This window comes from Spea bombifrons, chromosome 5 (assembly GCF_027358695.1).
Source record: "Spea bombifrons isolate aSpeBom1 chromosome 5, aSpeBom1.2.pri, whole genome shotgun sequence".
Lineage (NCBI taxonomy): Eukaryota > Metazoa > Chordata > Amphibia > Anura > Pelobatidae > Spea > Spea bombifrons.
This window is the reverse complement of record NC_071091.1, coordinates 73,446,132-73,465,899: the sequence shown is the minus strand read 5'-3', so window position 1 is coordinate 73,465,899 and position 19,768 is coordinate 73,446,132. Positions and strand designations below refer to the sequence as shown.

The 19,768-nt window shown below is 37.6% G+C and overlaps 1 protein-coding gene across 1 annotated transcript in view; it reads left to right on the top strand.

The window, feature by feature from the left end:
* Window positions 1-9,379: 9,379 nt before the first annotated feature.
* Window positions 9,380-19,768, top strand: part of DOK6 (docking protein 6) — a 192,906-nt gene continuing 182,517 nt past the window's right edge. Inside the window, exon 1 of the mRNA XM_053468201.1 lies at window positions 9,380-9,780. Coding sequence (XP_053324176.1) covers window positions 9,715-9,780 — 66 coding nt within the window. The 5' untranslated portion in view covers window positions 9,380-9,714. The remainder of the gene's footprint in view (window positions 9,781-19,768) is intronic.

Genomic DNA, 19,768 nt, shown 5'->3' with positions numbered 1-19,768 from the left:
TTGTGAATGGCGGAGCATGCCAGGAGAGACAGGAACGCAGAAGTGGCGTAGTGGACAAGCCGGGTCAAAAGAGGAGACCAAGATGAAGCCGAATCAGAACCAGAAGCTTGATCATCAAGCCAAGTCATCTAATGGTTTAATACTTTTATTTATAAAATAAACATTTCACCTATCTTCATAAATAAAATAATCATGGTCACAATCTGAAACTGCAGGTAAAAAAAACAGATGGTGTTTTAAAAAGGTAATTAATTATTGGAAATTAAATAAATATGTACACACACGTTACTGAATGTGTAATCTCATACTTGAATGGTGAGATTAGGCACTCAGCAAAATGTTTGCTTAGCTTTGATAATCTATCCTGTTTCAAAATGTGTTTTTAAACTACTTGCAGTATTCATAAAAATGAAAATGCATAATTTTATTTTTAATTAATCAAAGATGACTTGTGTTACTAAGGGTTTTACTGAGAATGAAATGCAGATGCAAAATTCATTACTTAAATTTAACAAATAAAGAAAACTTTTAACGCAAATCTTCCAAATGATAGCAACAATGGCAGTAAGATAGATAGTAACATCAGAAAAATGGTCTTGTGCCCACTGTATGTACAGTATATTACAAGGAGACTGTTTTTATTAACCTCTTAATGGCAAGACTATTGTTTACTTGTAGTACACGTTGGGACAAAGACTGTTTTAGCATTTTTACAGTGTTGCTGTTTAGCTGTATTTTTAGTGTACCCACACACATTATATATATTTTCAGGACAAGAAGTTTTTTTTTAAGATACCATTACCAAAATCTAACTTTCTATAAAAAAACTAATAAATATATACCATTACACAAGTTATGGTGGGTAGAGGTGATGGAAAACCCTTCCACTTAAATTTAAGGGGTAGTAGAAGCATTGTTAAATCTACAGACACCAGACAAGCCAGAAGGCTTGTTTTTCCCTCAAAAATCTCATGGTGCTACCACCCAAGGGATTCTGGGTAGGTGCATGCAAATAAGGTTAACAATTATCACCTTTGCCTCTATATCCACATCCACTTTATACATGGATGGTGTCTGTAAATGAGTGTTTAATAATGTTTCTACTATATATATATATAATGGTTATTTTTGGAAAACCACCAACATTTGTGGTAGTCGTGTGTTTTTTGCCAGTAACATACAGTTGTGTGAAAAAGAAAGTACAACTTCTTTGAATTATGTGGTTTTACATATTATTACGTAATAACAATCATCTGTTCCTTAGCAAGTCTAAAAAATAGGTAAATACAACCTCAGATGAACAACAACACATGACATATTCAAATAAAGCCAAAATTGAGAGGCCATGTGTGAAAAACTTAGAACACCCATTTTGCTTCCATAGGAATTAAAATACTAATTAGCAGACAGGTGCTGCTAATCACATGTCCTTGATTGATTGATCATCAGAGAGTGTACCACTTATAAAAGCTAACGTTTTTGCAGTTTGCTGGTTTGGAGCGTTCAGGTGCATGTTTACACAATGCCAAGAAGGAAAACCATCAGCAATGATCTTAGAGAAGCAATTTTTGGTTCCCATCAATTTTGGAAGAGTTTTAAGGCCATTTCCAAACAATTTAATCATCATTCTACAGTGAGAAATTATTCAAAAGTTTTAAAAAAGTTAAAAAACAATCAAGAGAATTGCCAATCTTCCCAAGAGTGGACATCCCAGCAAATTCACCCCAAGGTCAGACCGTGCAATGCTCAGGGAAATTGCAAAGAACACAAGAGTTAAATCTCAGACTCTATAGGCCTTAGTTAGTGTGTTAAATGTTAAAGTTCATGACAGTACAATTAGAAAAAGAGTGAACATATATGGTTTGGAAGAGTTGCCAGGAGAAAGCCTTGTCTCCCTCTGAAAGGAACATGGCAGCATGGCTTAACTTTGCAAAGTTACATAAGTATTGTGGATTCCACCACACTACATGGCCATATGTTGCGTAGCCCGCCACTACTTCAAAGTATCCTGAGTTTGGCAAGTCCTATTTAATTTTTTTATGGCTATATTGCTTACCAAGGAGTTAAATCAATGTGACTATACTGTATTTTAACCCAAATGTGATTCTCAAGCAATTTAAAGCCTTCTCTGGACACATTATAATGTGACAGAATCCCCAATACTTATGCCTTAGATCTGTGTTTTTGAATGGTATTCGCTGGGTATGAGCTGAATTCTTCCTTTGTTGTGTATATTTATTGGTCATTATTTTTTGAGCAGCAACCCGGGACGTGTATGCCTTTTTTGCTTTTTAGGTTGTGCGGTCCCCTAGTTTGTTTTTTTCGTGCTGTGCAATATCTAGAACTTAGGCTTTATATATATATATATATATATATATATATATATATATATATATATATATATATATATATATATACCCTTTTAAAATTAAACTTACTTGCCTGTGGTCCATTGAGCTCTGAGTCCAAAGAAAGAAGCATGCTACAATGCAAGAAGGTAAATATGTGCTAGTACACCATTAACTTGAAATTTTAGTAATTCAGCAATATAGCTGGTGCTTACTCAATGAACCATTAGGTAAGGACATCCATGAAAATCTGCAGGTAAACTTTCTAGCACATTGCTTTACCTGCAAAACACTAGGTATTCAATCGACTACACAACTATAATACCAACCAGTGGCATAAAGCCTGATCTCAGGTGAGACACTCAAGCTATCACACACTGAGACATTCACACTAACACACACGCACACACATTTGCATTAACACAGCATAGTAATATACACACGCACAAACACAAATACTTATATACCAACACACACAAACATACCCAGACATACACACTAATATACACCCACACACATACCTAGATACATAAACACACACTTACATACACAGACGCATACACACCAACATACCCAGACACACAAACTCACTAACAGACTCAGACCTCCCCCCCTTATGCAGCTCCCTTACCCCAGTCTTCAATTCAGCTCGCACACAATGTGTGCTGCCAGACTTCTATTGTGCATTGCAATGTAATATTACTTGACCTCACTGAACAACTCCTCATGGAAATTAGGGACATAAAATCCAGAATTCTAGACTTACTACTTTATTACAGCACTGTCCTTGTTCTTGCCCTCTTGCCTCCACTGGATCTGCCCATGCCACCAACTGGTTATTATCAACCCACACAAACAAACTTTCGTGTTAAAGATGTCTCTTTGTTGTTCATATACATTCCAATCTGATGTGAATTACTTTCAATGTATCTCTGTCCTTGTGAATTTCATTTCACATTTATTAGCACTATACTTTATTCTATCTAAATTTCACTGGAAACATTAACATCTTACTTTATTATTTCACTGTTATCTCCAAAGACACTATGTTCAATGCCAATTCCCAGATCATTAATACGTATATGTAAATGAAGTAGGTCCACAATGGCACCCTGAGGTGTTCCTTTGCCAACTCTTGTTAAAAGTTCCATTTACTAGAAAGCCCTAATATTAATCATTCAAATGGAATTCTGTCCATGTACAGATATACCCTTTGTGACTATAATTATTTTGCACAGTTTCATTATATGCAGCAAAATATGATTGGATCCATTGAAACCAAGATATTTATGTACTTTTTATGTTTGCAATGTTATCTGGTAATTTGCAGATTGCATTAAAATTTAAAGTGGGTGTAGTATGTTAAGTTGGTGATCTGTTTGCAGTCTTTATTCTATCACTGTTTAATCTCACAGTCTATATCTAAAAATACATTGCAAAATACTCTCACTTTCCACTCACATAAAAATATTTGTCACGATAACCTCTTTATGAATTGTGTGTGGTCTATGCACTATATATATATATATATATATATATATATATATATATATAATGTAATTCGTACAAATCCGAATGTACAACTCTAGTGTGTATATATATATATATATATACCATGGAGCAAAAGAAGCATCACGTGGTTGGCCGGGTGCATGTGCATCACTTACTTGGAGAACACATGGCACCAAGATGCATCCATGGAGGCCCCACCTCGCAACTTACAGGACTTAAAGGATCTGCTGCTAACGTCTTGGTGCCAGATACAACAGCACACCTTCAGAGGTCTAGTGGAGTCTAGGCCTCTACGGGTCAGGGCTCTTTTGGCTGCAAAGGGGGACCTACACAATTTTAGGCAGGTGGTCATATTGTTATGGCTGATCAGTCTGTATATATATATATATATATATATATATATATATATATATATATATATAATATGTGTTTGGTGTAATGCATTATTTGTTTTCAGTTGATACACAATGGCCTGCAATGGGAGACAGACATGATTCCCCATGTAATTGATTGTTGCTGAGATACGAGTGATGCCACAGCATCACAATATTTTTTAGATTTTGCTAAAGTATACAATGATACAGTTCCACATAAGGTTACTGTACAAATTGGAAGAGATAGACAGTATTGCTTGTACCTAGATTTACAATTGGCTTAAACATAGAGTCCTTGTTAATTGACAATTTGAGTACGATGAGTACCTCAGTGTTCTTTTTGTCTTTATTAACAATCATGCATACTTCCAGCAGGCGACAGTGGACACTAATTGCAGTGCAATATCTGGTTCCCTTGCTTGGATTTATGTTTTAGTCACCCTGTACCTAAGTAGGTAACAACAGTGAGAGCCATAGTTCTCTATTTCCCAGTTCCCCTTCCTCCTGTCTGTCTGACCAATATTATTGGTTCTGATGGCAGGATTGTGTAGGTTGGTGTGGTTTTCTGTTTAACTAATTTGCATATGATCTGCATATTGTGTTTTACATATGGTGCGATGCATGCTGGTTGTAACTCACCGCCAGCCTATTGAAAGGCTGTTGGAGACTGGTGGTGATTGTTTTCTCAATAAAGTTAGTTCCTGTTTTAACTCAATATGAGTTCTGTTTTCAGATTCCACCCTTTATACCTTGAAATATTCAAAACTTTGTGCTGCTCATGTTCTTCAGGCAACCACTAGTGGCCGCTCTTCCCTCTCTTAAGTACCCGTTATTGATTGTATGAGACAGCTGAGCCTGGTTACCTGTCCTGCCGATATTAACCTGCCCTGCCCTTCAGTCAGGGCTTTGGCATTAACGTATGAGGACCGCTTTGCTCTGGCCCTGTACCTGACCCTGTACTATTCCAGCCATCTGCCCTGCCAGTGGGCCTCCAGCCGTCTGCCCTGCCAGTGGGCCTCCAGCCGTCTGCCCTGCCAGTGGGCTTCCAGCCGTCTGCCCTGCCAGTGGGCTTCCAGCCGTTTGCCCTGCCAGTGGGCCTCCAGCTTCCAGTGGGCCTCCTGCCTTCAGCCCTTCCAGTGGGCCTCCTGCCTTCAACCCTTCCAGTGGGCTTCCTGCCGTTTGCCCCTCCAGTGGGATTCCTGCCATCTGCCCCTCCAGTGGGCTCCCAAGCCGAGTGCCCTGCAAGTGGGCTTCCTGCCGTATGCCCCGCCAGTGGACTCCCAAGCCGAGTGCCCTGCAAGTGGGCTTCCTGCCGTACGCCCTGCCAGTGGACTCCCAAGTTGAGTGCCCTGCAACTGGGTTTCCTGCCGTACGTCCCGCCAGTGGACTCCCAAGCCGAGTGCTCTGCAACTAGGCTTCCTGCCGTGCGCCCCGCCATTGGGCTTCCTGCTGTGCGCCCCGCCATTGGGCTTCTTGCCGTGCGCCCCGCCATTGGGCTTCCTGCCGTGCCCCCTGCCATTGGGCTTCCTGCCGTGCGCCCTGCCATTGGGCTTCCTGCCGTGCACCCTGCCATTGGGCTTCCTGCCAAAAAGACTTCTTACCTTGTACTGACTTGTCCTGCCAGATACCTCAACATAGACTATATCTCAGTATTCTGTCTGTGATGTCTTCCTTTGCGCCAGTTTTTATCTTCCCTCAGCTATGAGGGACAGACAGTACCCAAAGTATCCCCTGCTACTGGGCTCCTACCCAACCTGTTTGCCCAGGTCCTGAAATCTGTCTTGTTATTAGGTGCTTTAGTGCTGTCAGGGCGGTAAAGCACTGTATTGCTATGCTGCTGAGGTTCTCAAAGAGCTATGTTTCCTGCTGTCGACGCTAGTCCTGCCTGACGGTTGAAGTTTTGTGTTGCCGGTGGCCATGGGGAGAAGGAAGGATCGTCAGGCGGGTGTCATTTATTAAAAGGACCGTACAAAGAACAAGTCGTTATCCTTTCTGACTTGAAGAATGGGATTTTTACATAAAGAAGTGAAAATAGTTATTTACAGTAAGGACAAAAAAGGATGTGGAATACATTCGTAACAGGTGATGTGCTATCCAGTTCGACTTATGCCTTCCCTATGGGCTGTTTTTTTTTTTTTTTTTTAACTAGAATATACAGTAAAATAACAGTTTATAAGCACATAATTAGTTATGTGGTTGTTAATTTAATTGATGTAATGAGATATTAGTAAGTTTGACTAATTTAATTATTTTGGGGCAGCACATACAATATGGTACATATTGGTACAAGACACAGAAATAATAGCATTGCTAGAAATATGTAAGCAACGTCTGTAGCATCTCTACAGATGGGCAGCTCAAAATCCATTATCCACACCCAGCTAGATAAGTACCGTGAAATTTTGGTGAGCATAACGATTATGCCTATTTGATTGACTGTAAATGTAGTCATTAGGATATTAGTTTTGGTTCACCTGGCAAGCCTTTTCCCTTTATTTTGTTTTAATAATCCTATCTTAGTATTTGTGGGTTATTTCAATTTTATTTATGTGGTTAGACTTCTGTCAGTCCCCCATCTGCAGCCTGGGATCCATCCTAACATGTACCGGTATTAATTTTAATAACTGCCTAACTTAGTAGGTTGCCCTTTCTGAGTGCTTATAATTCAGTATCCATGCTACTAATATGACAGGCTATTTTTCCAGCAATTGCAATTGAATATTTATTTAATTTGTTTGGAAATAACAGAACTTTCCATGAAACTGGTTTTATTAGCATTATGCTCTTGTAATAAGCTAGGATATTTCAGATATGTTTCTGTAGAGTTTAATGTAAGATTTCACAATATGCTACTCTCGGACTGTGTTTCATGGGTATATAAATATATCCAAACATTTTGTTTATTTTCACATCATTTTATTACTTTAAATATTTTCTATACTTAATGATTTATATTGTTTTGGATAATTGTCCTGATTCTTCCATCTGCCGAAGAAAGAAGACAGAGAAAGAAGACAGTAGAATAAAAAGAAACAAGAGAAGAGGCAAAGCTGCGGGAAAGGAGATAAGGACATGGAAGCAGTAGGCAGAGAAGGTAGGAAGACATTGAGAGAGAATGTGTTAATGAGAGTGTGAGTGTGAATTTATTAATCATGATATAACCATGGATGTGGGCATGGTTTGGTTGTGGTGTGGGGGAGGCAGCGTTTCATCCTTGGACCCAGACAGCACAATGTCTTTGGCCAGTCCTGATCCATTCTTGTATCACATTAACAATTACATTCAGTTTTATACACATGCTTTCTTTCACACTTTTTGTACCCTGAGGCCACCAGGGCGGTGACTTTTGGTGGACTGCAGACCATGAGTTGAGAATATCCTTCACATTGGTTGGGCCACAGCTTATGAGCAGGGCCCTCTCCACCTAATGTATCGGTTTGTCTTAGTTTGTCAATTTTAGTCTTGTCATACCCCTTGAATAGATGTAAATAAATAAAATATATTTATTATTATTATTATATGCTGTGTTTCTAATAATTAAACAATATTTAATTTCAGGTAGCCAAAAATGAGTGACATAAAGATTACCCCTGGAGCTAAACATGGCGTTTCATATTTTAGAGCCTTACCAACAGAAGGCACACATCCTTGCAGATCAACACTAGCCATTATCTAAAAACTAGTTTGTAATGAAATGCATCATGGTAAACCAGAACACTTGCTGGTATTTTTTATCTATTGCCAAAAAAAACCCTGCAGATTCTCCTTTAGATAGCAATGAATAAATAGAGATAAACAATTACATTTCTTAGCCAGGTAACAGAATATAGTGCTAAAAGAGTAAATCGAAGTAGTAAAATAAAAATGTAAACCTGGATTGGAGGAATAGGCATGGGATACAGTGCTCATTTAAAAACACAAGTCTTATGAACTGTACATAGCCCATAGAGTCAAGGGATTCAATGGATGACAAATTCCAGAAACCGTAAACAAGTTCTTCTTGCACTCATTACAGACACATATGCTTAAAAAGTGGGTATTCTGTTGGGCCCACCGTACTCAAAACTACTGCTTTCCATCTACAAAAAAATATGTAGGGAGCCTCAAGAGCATTAGATGGCACATACATTTTTTTTAAATATTTTTTCCCCCATTCTGGAGATACCATCATCTGTAACTGAATTTGTGGGTTTCATACTAATGTGATGAAAATAGATCTTTAACTCTATTAAGGTTCTTCTCTCCACTGGCATATTAAAATGCACTCTATGCACTAAAAGTAATTAATATCTCTCCCACTTTTACACACGAGCTAATTAGAGAAAAGCTATGTTTTATTAAACACGGAACACACAGTTGTAATAAGTCGTCCACAGAGGGTTAACATTGATTTCTGTGTATTGATTTCTAAATAATGCCGATGCATTTTTTTATTAACCAAGCTTTGTATGGTAATATCTGTTTGTGTAGGCCAAACCATGTTATAAGGAGGCTATACATGCATGTAACATTTACCAAATATTATTGCACGTTTAGGTTTTTCACTTTCAAAACTCCCCTCACAAATTGGGACAAAGAAACCAAACAAAAACATCTATTTTTTTCTTCATTATTCATTTAAAAAAATTATGGCACCTTACTTTTAGTTAACCATTTAATCCACATTTTTTGTGTTGCAGTTTAGATATTCAGTAAATAACAGAGAAATAAAAGGAAGCATAGCCCACTGTCTGACTGACTGCTTCTGCTAGTCAGCCTGTGTCACAGACACAGCTCACTCAGTGAAACCAGGTCTGTTCCTGGGCTCCTTGTCACAGAGACAGCCCAGCCAGTGCTGCTGTTAGTCTCCTACTCACAGAGACAGCCCAGACAGTGCTGCTGTTAGTCTCCTTCTCACAGAGACAGCCCAGACAGTGCTGCTGTTAGACACCTTGTCACAGAGACAGCCCAGCCAGTGCTGCTGTTAGTCTCCTTGTCACAGAGACAGCTCAGCCAGTGCTACTGTTAGTCTCCTTGTCACAGAGACAGCTCAGCCAGTGCTGCTGTTAGTCTCCTTGTCACAGAGACAGCCCAGCCACTGCTGCTGTTAGTCTCCTTGTCACAGAGACAGCCCAGCCACTGCTGCTGTTAGACACCTTGTCACAGAGACAGCCCAGCCAGTGCTGCTGCTAGTCTCCTTCTCACAGAGACAGCCCAGCCAGTGCTGCTGTTAGTCTCCTTGTCACAGAGACAGCCCAGCCAGTGCTGCTGTTAGTCTCCTTGTCCCAGAGACAGCCCAGCCAGTGCTGCTGTTAGTCTCCTTGTCACAGAGACAGCCCAGCCCGCTCTGCTGTTAGTCTCCTTGTCACAGAGACGGCTCAGCCAGCCCTACTGTTGCTAGACTTGCAGTAGCTCGGGGTGGGAGTGTACATGAAGCAACCTCTGATAGATACACAGAGACGGACCACAGCAGAACAGCCAGAGAAAGCCCAGCACTAGCCATGGCATCTAACTTCAATGATATTGTAAAACAAGGTTATGTAAAAATACGAAGCAAAAAGCTTGGGGTGAGTCACGATTTCATGATATATTTGTAAATTCTGGTAAATTGCAATATTTTCTCTTTATATCTTGGCGATTGTGTTTTGCAGATATTGTATTACATGACTGTCTTTAGCCCTTTCTGTAGTACAACCCCACTGTAATTCCTATAGGCAGTGAAAGGGTAGGTGCTTTCTGTGCAGCAGGATTGAGATCAGTGCTGTGGAACTGATGTGAGCAGAAACAAGGGAGAAGCATTCATGCTGTGGGATTTGCACTGGGGAACTGGGTCCTAGCTTTACATTACTTTAGTACTTCTGTATATATACAGAATATATAGTACTTCTGAATATATATATATATATATATATATATATATATATATTGTTATTTCTTAGTCTGAAGTATGTGTCAAGACTGATCACCTACATTGGGTTCAACAGGGTATAGTCATCAGGGCATTGTTATGTCAGTAAAATGCTACTTTGTCAGGTATGGATCCGTATGAAGATTTATAATTAATAAATAAATATATATATATATATATATATATATATATATATATATATATATACAAATATGCCACATTTCAAACTAGGTAAATAGTTATGAAAGAAGACTGCAGCAATGGGAAATAATTACTCAAGGCCTGAATTCACAAAGAACTTTAAAAATGAGTGATCTATGAAAATGTGTTCATCATCTGGTTGGGTTGGGTTGGGTTGAGTTGAAAGTAATTCCAATGAAATGCATACCCTTAAGTGATGCTTAAGAATTCTCACCAAAACAGTGCATCTGCACATATAATATCTGCAAAAGTAATATCCTTATCAAGATACATAATTACCTATTGTATGTTTTTCATTAATTATGTTTTATTGAACATGTTAGATTGTGGGGGTTTTTTTGGTTATTAAGAATTCTAATAGACGTTAGTGGTATAGATTGTTGTTGCATGCTGTACAAAGTGTCATTTACTTTTGTGTGTTGTATATAAAGCATTGGGTTAAAACCGCAGCTTTAAAATACACGTGGAACAAAAAATGTGTATGAGGACAAAGGTTGGCAGTAATGCAGGTGATGGTTGTCTTGGGCACAGGGCTGAATGATTAAACATCTAACTGGGGATGTGTGTTGCTGTAAGAAAAATACCAGCAGGTTGAAGACTCAGTCTAGCACCTGTATTATCTGAAGGACTTTTGTCAAATAATGAACCATGTCCCTTAGTAAGTCAGATAAGCCTGTGATACTCAGAACTCCCAACATTCTTCAGGGTGCCTGGAACTCAAGAAGATTCCCCTTATCAACAAATAAATGTTTACATCAGTGACATGAGGCACTTGTCATACTGCAGGGAAATCTATACATTTCAGATTTGTTTTATCATTCTGATGTTCTTTAGCCAGTGTATTTAAAGAATATTGTATCTGTGAGTGACAAACAGCGGTGTTTGGTTAACATTACCTTGAGATATATTTTTACATAAATAGTATGTTTTCTTTGATAAATGCTAATTTCTATTTTAGAACATGGTTATAGTACAGTATTTATTGTACGGTAATTGTCTTAGTTGATGTATGATGCTGGTATTGACATATGTAGCTGGATCCTGCTGTTAATAGGAGAGAGGCAGAACCAGAACAAAAGATTAAGTACATATACACATGGGGGTTATATGTAAAGAATTCTTCTGAGGCAAAGTGGTAAAAGGGCTGCCATTTCACCAGATTTGCCCTTTGAACATAATACCCACTAAGTCATGCTCTAAATCAGTTTGTAAACGACAACATAGGATCAATATGTCAACATATATATATATATATATATATATATATATATATATATATATATATATATATTATATGTTATACCCCATACAATACGAGTATTAAGTTGACTGTGCAGTTTCTATTTTGAATATGTTTAAATAAAGGCTATAATTATCGCAAGTTATCATAAATACTTTATAACATATAATTTATATAACTTTTCTGTTTCAGGGATGTTTACTATTAATGGGCTGCTCTTTTTCTTGCATATTAAGAAATTCAGTGTTGGAAAGAAAAGGCAACATAGGAGTAAATTCACTGTATCTGTAGGCAATATGCAATAACATAAAAAAGGTTTTGTTTCTGAAATCATTCCATTGAGTGTGATGATTCGCCCCCTCTTTCCTCTCCTGTGTGGTTTAAATAAAGATATAATGACCTTTTGCAAGATGTGGAAGAGAAAATACAGAACTGCATCTTGTGCTCTAAAATCAACAGTAGCCTTACACTCAAGGATGAGCTGATGACATAGTGAAGTGCTTTATTTAATCTTCTGTGAAAACTCAGTGACTCACTGCTTTATTATTCTATATGGATGATTCCTCTATTTCAATGTCTCTGTTAATATGAAAAAAACATCAATGAGGCTACCTAAAAGTGTATTTAGCAATAACATGATACACAATGTACATGTTGAACTTAACTGTTTAATGATGTCCTATATTCATACTTAGAGTAAGATATCATGGGATTTCTTATGCACCTCAGTCTTCATTTTTAATAACTATATAATATAGATGTTATATACTGCAGCAGCTATAGACACCAACCCCAATAATCAGCTTTTTATGGTTGATAGGGTTTTAATGTCCATCATGCCCTCCAGAAAATTCATATTGCCATAATTATAATTTAGACATGTAAATATAGAAATACGCCATTTTTCTTTCAGGGACTATTCAATATTCAGTAATAGAACGTACGACTGTGTGTGTGGAGCTAAATGAGGGTCTTGAAAGGAGCAGTAATATGAAAGGAAATTATTTAAAATACTCTAATTATCTGTTCATGTAGAACTTTGTATTCAATTCTTGTAGCCTTTTGCCACTAAAAGTATACTTTGAGCCTTAAAGCAAGTAGAAAGATGGCCTTTTCTCTTCCTAACATAAAAATGGCAACTCATCGGCAAAGAACGAAAAAAAAACATTCAAACAATCGGCAAGGTGTTATTAACATATATGAACATTTCATGTTTTTGTATATTTTCATATTAACCTTGGAAACGTGCATACTGTTCTTGTACCAGGGTTTAAAAATACTTTGCATTTGCAGTTGTGCCTGTCTGTGAAATAAATTCAAACATTTCTGATTTTGCTATATTTTTTTATTCTTATGATTAAGATTTTCATAGTGGACCAAACATATATATATCTATATATATAGATATATATCTATATCTATATATATATATATATATATATATATATATATAGATATAGATATATATATATATATACAATTATAGAGTTAAACTGCTAATTTTTGGTGCTTCACAAATGCCTTTTCTCCTTAATTGGGCACTGAAAGGCATAGATTCCATGATGATCTGATCTGCACTTGCTGTCTGCGCTGGCGCACAAATTGTTGAATGTAATGCTTCCTGCATATTTACATTCGGAAGCAGCCATATGTGGTTTATATGCCTCGGTTCTGTACTGGCAGCTGCACGCTCTGATAATTTGCTCTGCTGTGAATAAGAAGAATGCTTTATGGTTGTGATGGCCAGGCTATTTAAAATGTTGTTTGTGCTGTTTAACCACATTTTGTTTATGGAATGTGAATTAGTCAATGTGATTTAATGATGCAACATCATGGATTGTATTTGATCAGTAAAATCATTTGTGTTGGAGAACCTTGAGCATCAGTGGCTTTTGTGTGATTATGTTTGTCAGCACCACTGGTTTAACCCCATGTTACTGTGTCACAAATGTTAAGCTTTTGCTATTGCTTTTCCCACTTCATAAGAACTCTGTAATTTCAGGTGGCTTTGCTGTTGGCACAGCTATGGCGCCAATTTGTTCTGCACTTGGACAGCTGTATACTGTGATTCACAATTCTGTTTCAGAATTCTCATGTCTGAGTTTCATTAAGATTAGGGTACAAATTCTGTAACATTGTGCCAAGTACACAAAACCCAGTCAAGGTGGGGCACTTTTGCGTTATAGAGTGTGGTTCAATGCGCAGCTAAGGAGTGAGGCATTTGTGATACTTCCTAACTGATCAACATTTTCTACTATTGCTATAAACATTATTATGATTTTCAGGACTGTAGAACACTTATACCCAGCAAACATTCTGATCTCCTAGAGAATAGAGACATGAGGAAAGTAGAGAGGAATAGGATGGTTTGAGTCCCAAAGATGGTCTGTCTGAAGAACGATATTTGGAAGTTATGACATAGTAATAACATGAAATATATATTTGATTTGTTTGTAAATTAAAGTTAAGAAATATAAATATTATTTAAATAATAAATAATCAATAATAAAAATGCCTATGCTCCTTGAATATGAGTCAGGATACATAAAGTAATTACGTTCCCTGTCAAAAAGAGAATTTTTATTAATTAAGGTTTGTGTGGTTTTTATTTGTGTGTAGAGGGAGCTATGGCAGGTGGAACCTGCTTCATCTCAGTGTCTGATGCTTGCATCTAAGCAAACACGCATGTTCCAGGAGTGACACTTTAAAAAAAAAAGTTTTGGGCTGATGCTGCAAATGCTGCAGCCATCTGCCAAATTAATTTTTGCCCACACGTATTTAGGCTTGTTGAAAGTAACACCAGCCTTGTATACATTCGACTGCAGGGTAGTAGAGCTAAAGCAAATGGTAAAATATACATTCATTAACCCATTTATAATTACCTTTAATTACCAAATTAAGCAGTGCTGTACAATTTAATTGGGGCAGTTAACACATACATAGCAAATATACATTAATACATACAGACACAACAGGAGCTCAGACCCCTGCTGTGAGCTTGCCATCTAGCCTTATGGTACTTTTATACAAAGTTCCTGGCAGGAATGGTAGGCTTCTTAGCTTACAATCAAAGGGAGTAGTATGGAGTAAAGGAGAGGTGAAAAAAGTGAGTAGTAGCAGTAAGTGGGGCTAAATGGTGGTGAGTGGGTGTGTTAGTGCTTGGTTTCAGATGGTGATCTGCAGAGGGCATGGGATGTTTCAGGAAAGCTATAAGAGGGGAAAGAGAGAGATGAATGTGAGAAGATAGTTTTAGGTTAGAAAAGGGGAGGGGTTAGGACTGTAGGAGGCGGGGGTAAAGATAAAGGAATGTACTTTCCCCAGCTAAACAACATTTTGCTAATAGAGAAACAATCCCCCCAAAATACACATTTGGTACATACACATGAAAAAAAAATTCTTAAAATATACAAAATATGAACAAGTAAACTTGCTTGCATATATTGCAAAACAAAGTCCAAATGTAATTGAATATCTTTTTGATTCTTGCTAGGGCTTCGCTGAGTGGTTGGGTTCAGATGGTGATCTGCAAATGGCTTAGGATATTTCAGAAAAGCTTTTTGATTCTTGCAAGGCCCCCCCATGAGTGCTTGATTTCAGATGGTGGTCTGCAGAGGGCTTAGGATGATTCAGGAAACGTGGAGTTGCTTCAGCATAGAGATAGTCTCTTTTGATTTCAAATGGGTGCAGAAAGCGATCTACGTTTGCTTTCTGCACCCAAATGGTGTTGCTGTAATGCATCAACATTGAAACATTCAGCAACACCGCGATTGGCATCAGGGGCCGTGTCTGGCCCCTCCCTGGGGCATCAATGTCCGCCATACACTGTTTAAAACGTTTTAAAAGAGTTTAGGAGGCGATCAACGATGACGCTGAAATGCCTGGATCACGAGGCATTCAGCGACACCGAACTCCCACCCCAAGATGCACCGTCACGTTCCGGAGAACGGTCACAACCGCCACTGAGAGTGACAAAGGCTGTTCTAACATTTCTGCAGTGCTCATGTTTAGCAATAATTTTCTTCTCTCTCATTTACTGAACCCACACAAGTTGAATATTTTTTTAGGACAAGAAGGGCTTTCTTTAGATGTCATTGTTTTGATTGTATCATATCATTTACCATTAAAAAAGTATAAAATCTGGTGACAAATTTAGAAAAAAAAGGACTTTTTTCTGACTTTTAGTTGAAAAATATTTTACTCATCTATAAAAGCTAAATATTTGTCCTGAATTTAGAAATACCTAATGTTTTTTGTTTGTTTGTTTGTTTTGCTTCTTTCTGCACGTTATGGGGCAATAAGTACAAGAAGCGTTTTGCTATTTCAAAACCATTTTTAAATCAGATAAATCTTTCCCATGTGCCATTTCGGGTATTTTTGGAGCTGACCAATACAATTTACCCCATCAAACCATATATTTTTGAAGACTAGACACTCCAGGGTATTTCAAATGTTAATATTTTAACTCTTTTCATGCAATAATGCTACCGCCAGTCTTTGTCAAACTTTGTGGTAGTCATTGGTTTGCGTGTTTTTTCACACACATTTTACTTCATGTATGAATTTATAGCTTCTGGTATATGCCACCATCACACAAAACCTCAATGTGTGTTTAGCAACATCCCCCCGAGTACAGTGATACCCCCCATGCATGGGTTTGGGGCAAAAGGGCCACACTTGAGGCATGCACATTTTCAATGTTGAACTTTATCTGGTGATCCTGTGCCCATGCCCTATTTGGTACATCTTTGATGCCGGCCAATTCAATGTGCCGAATAAAACCATATTTTTTTTAAAAAAAAACTAGACACCCCAGGGTATTTCAAATGCTGGTATTTTAACTCTTTCCATGCACTAATTCTACCACCAGCCTTTGTCAAAGTTAGCAGTAGTATTTTTTAATGTGTATTTTCCCCACACACATTGTACTCTAGGTATGCATTTACTGCTTCTGGTATATGTCATTGTCACACAACACCCCAATATGTGTTCAGCAACACATAGTGATATCACCCTTGCATGGGTTTTTCGGGTTGTTTGTGGTCTGAAAGCCAAATATAGGACGTGTGTATTTTTCAAATTGGAAATTAGACATATGGTCATCCTTCCCCTGGTGTTAATCGGGACATTGTTGAACCCGGCCAATTCAATTAACCCCATCAAATCATACATTTTTTTGTAGACATGGGCATTTAAAATGCCAGTATTTGCACTCTTTCCATGTGAGATTGGTGACATCAGTGGAAAATTATTTTTACATGTTACCATTTTCTTAAACTATTTTTATATGATTTTTTTTCTTTTTCATTTATTTTACTAATCACATAGTGATCAGAAAGCTGGGCTCTATTGACTTGCATAGTTGAATGCAGTACCTGTATTCAACCTGCAAGTGGAGCGACTGGAGAGGCCCTCTTCGAAAAGTTTTCAACTCCTTCACTTTGGGATAAGGAATGCACAAGTAACTTACACCTTAAATTGTAGTGAATTATGGATAACAACAAATGAGAAGGATTTGGGAATTGTTACAGACAACAAACTAGGCAATAATGTTCAATGTCAGCAGTTGCTAAGGCCAGTAAGGTATTGTCATGTATAAAAAGGGGCATCAAGGCACAAGGGCTAAAAATATAATATTGCCTTTTTAAATCAATGGTAAGACCACACCTTGAATATGCTGTGCAATTTTGGGCACCTATTCTAAGGAAGGATATTATAGCACAGGGAAAAGGTGCAGAGATGCAAAATTAATAAAAGAAATTGAAGAAAGGTTAACTAATTTAAATCTGTTTAGTTTAGAAAAATATGAACACATTATATAAATATATACGGTGCCAATACAAACCATTGTCTGAAAACCTATTCATAAAGAGGACAACGCGTAGGACACGTGGTCACGCATTTAGTCTAAGGCAAAGGAAAGGTTTTTTACAGTAAGGACAATAAGGATATGGAATTCTCTGCCTGCAGAGGTAGTTTTATCAGAGTCTGTACAGACATTTAAGCAACAACTGGATGAATACGTGCAAAAACATAATATTCAGGGATATATTTTTTATATTATGGGGAAACAGCTTCTTGATCCAAGACGAGATCTGACTGCCATTCTCGGGTTAAGAAGGAATTTGTTTCCCTAGTTTGTGCAAAATTGCAAAGAGCCATAACTGGGTTTTTTGCCTTCTTTTGGGTCAACAGCAAGCAATTAACAGATATGGTAAAGGCTGAACTTGATGGACGCATGTTTTTTTTCAGCCTATGTAACCATGTGAACCTTTTTGATTCTTGCAAGGGCCTCTACGATTGCATTATCCCAAGGATGGGACAACTGCCTAGAGAGAGGACACAGATTTCCACTTTTGTATTTTTTTTTTTTTGCTTTAAAGTTAATAGAGCTTGAAGAGATTGTTTTTTAATAGACAATTTTGCAATTTGCAGGTGAGGTCATGCAAGTTGTAATTGAACTTGGATGCTCTCACCTGTAACTCACACAATGTTCAATCTAATCCAGTCAAGTGTACTTACAACTACCATTTTTAGTCAATTCTGGTCTATCAAGATAACCTTTAATTTTTGACTTGTTACTAAATAGACTCCAGTGTACTGAAAAAGCAAATACACTTTAATGATAGCTCTGCCATCCTATAAGAGATTATGTAGCTCTGTGTAGTAGCTGTTCTGGAGATTCTGAACCGATATGTTGTTGCTTTACAGAAACTTCTTATTAAATAACAGGGGTGTCCAACCTGTGGCCCTCCAGCTGCTGCAGCTGCTACATATCCCATACTCCTCAGCCAGCCCCTTAGCTGAAAGAGTATTATGGGAGTCCTGCAGCAGCTGCATGTTGGAACCCCTGTTATATAAATTAACCCATAAACTAACCTACCCAATTGCTTATTAATTTGAAAACTGGGGAACCAGTTTGTATAGAAGGATTATCTGCCAGCAAGATCACCACCTGATGCCACCATTGTGTCTTCATTTATAAAATGATTCCAGTCTCGTCAAGTCATAGCAAAACTGTTTTATTTTTTTATCATGAACAAGAACTACAAACTAAAGGGCCCTGATGCAGCATTAGTCAATGCGCTGGTAGCGACAGTATATGATATGTGTTCAAATTTGTTCTATTCAGCATTTAGTAGGCCCCTGCAGGCTAATGTTCTCCAAGTACAGAACATATAGCACTGGTTGTAGTTCAGTTTCTGATTTTTCCAATGCATATTTGATGTGACTAATTTTTTGAATATGGTTTATACATACATGTTGGTCATCCTTGCGCAATGTTTATCCTTTTCAGTTTGTGTCTTTTATACAACATTAGGTGTACTGCTGCATTGTTTGATCCTATTCCCTGGCCACCCCTTACTTCTTAGTATTATTCTTATACATCATTACACATGAACAATATGTAATATTTTATTATCTATAATTTAGTATATGTGCCGTTTACTGAAAACTACTTAGTACTTTCTTTTTTACCCGGATGCGAAGGGACCATGTAGGATTTTTCTTAAGATGAATTTTTTGTTTAAAGGCTCTTTTTCTGCCATTACAATGTTAATTATACCATGATGCAAAGCTAGGCACAGAGAAAAAGGTTTATAAACTAATGTACTAAGTAAAGACCCTGTCTACAGGGATTTCAAGATAATGGCCCTGTTTCAAACAAGAAAATTCCTGCCCATTAGTCCTTGTGATTAAGAGTATAATGAGCCAACTTTAGGGCTATAAATGCATTATCCTTAGGGGATTATTGCACCAATAATGTCTCACAGCAGTTCAGCTACACAGAGTGCTCATCAATACAACCGGGGTAAAGTAGGAAGAGCAGGCACAACAAAACACTATATCGAACATAAGCAAATAAAGCACAACATGTGTCTATAAACTATGGGCATTTCAAATTCTGAAGTAGACATTTGATATTAAAGATATAGAAAAAGTGGGTCTGGTTCAGCAGGTTTGGATTTAATGCCCCTGAGCTGGTGCATCATTTTCTCCAAGATACCTCTGACATTAAGCTATAGGGGATTCCAACAAGGCATTTTCGAGTGTTTAGACATCTTAACCCAATCCAGATACAATACCTACTAACTTAAAACACCTGCCCACTAAAGAACACCCAGTGGACTATTACAAATACGAATCATTATGTGGAAAAGATGAAAACAGGAAGACTTGATATTTTGTGCCACTTCAACTAAAATAT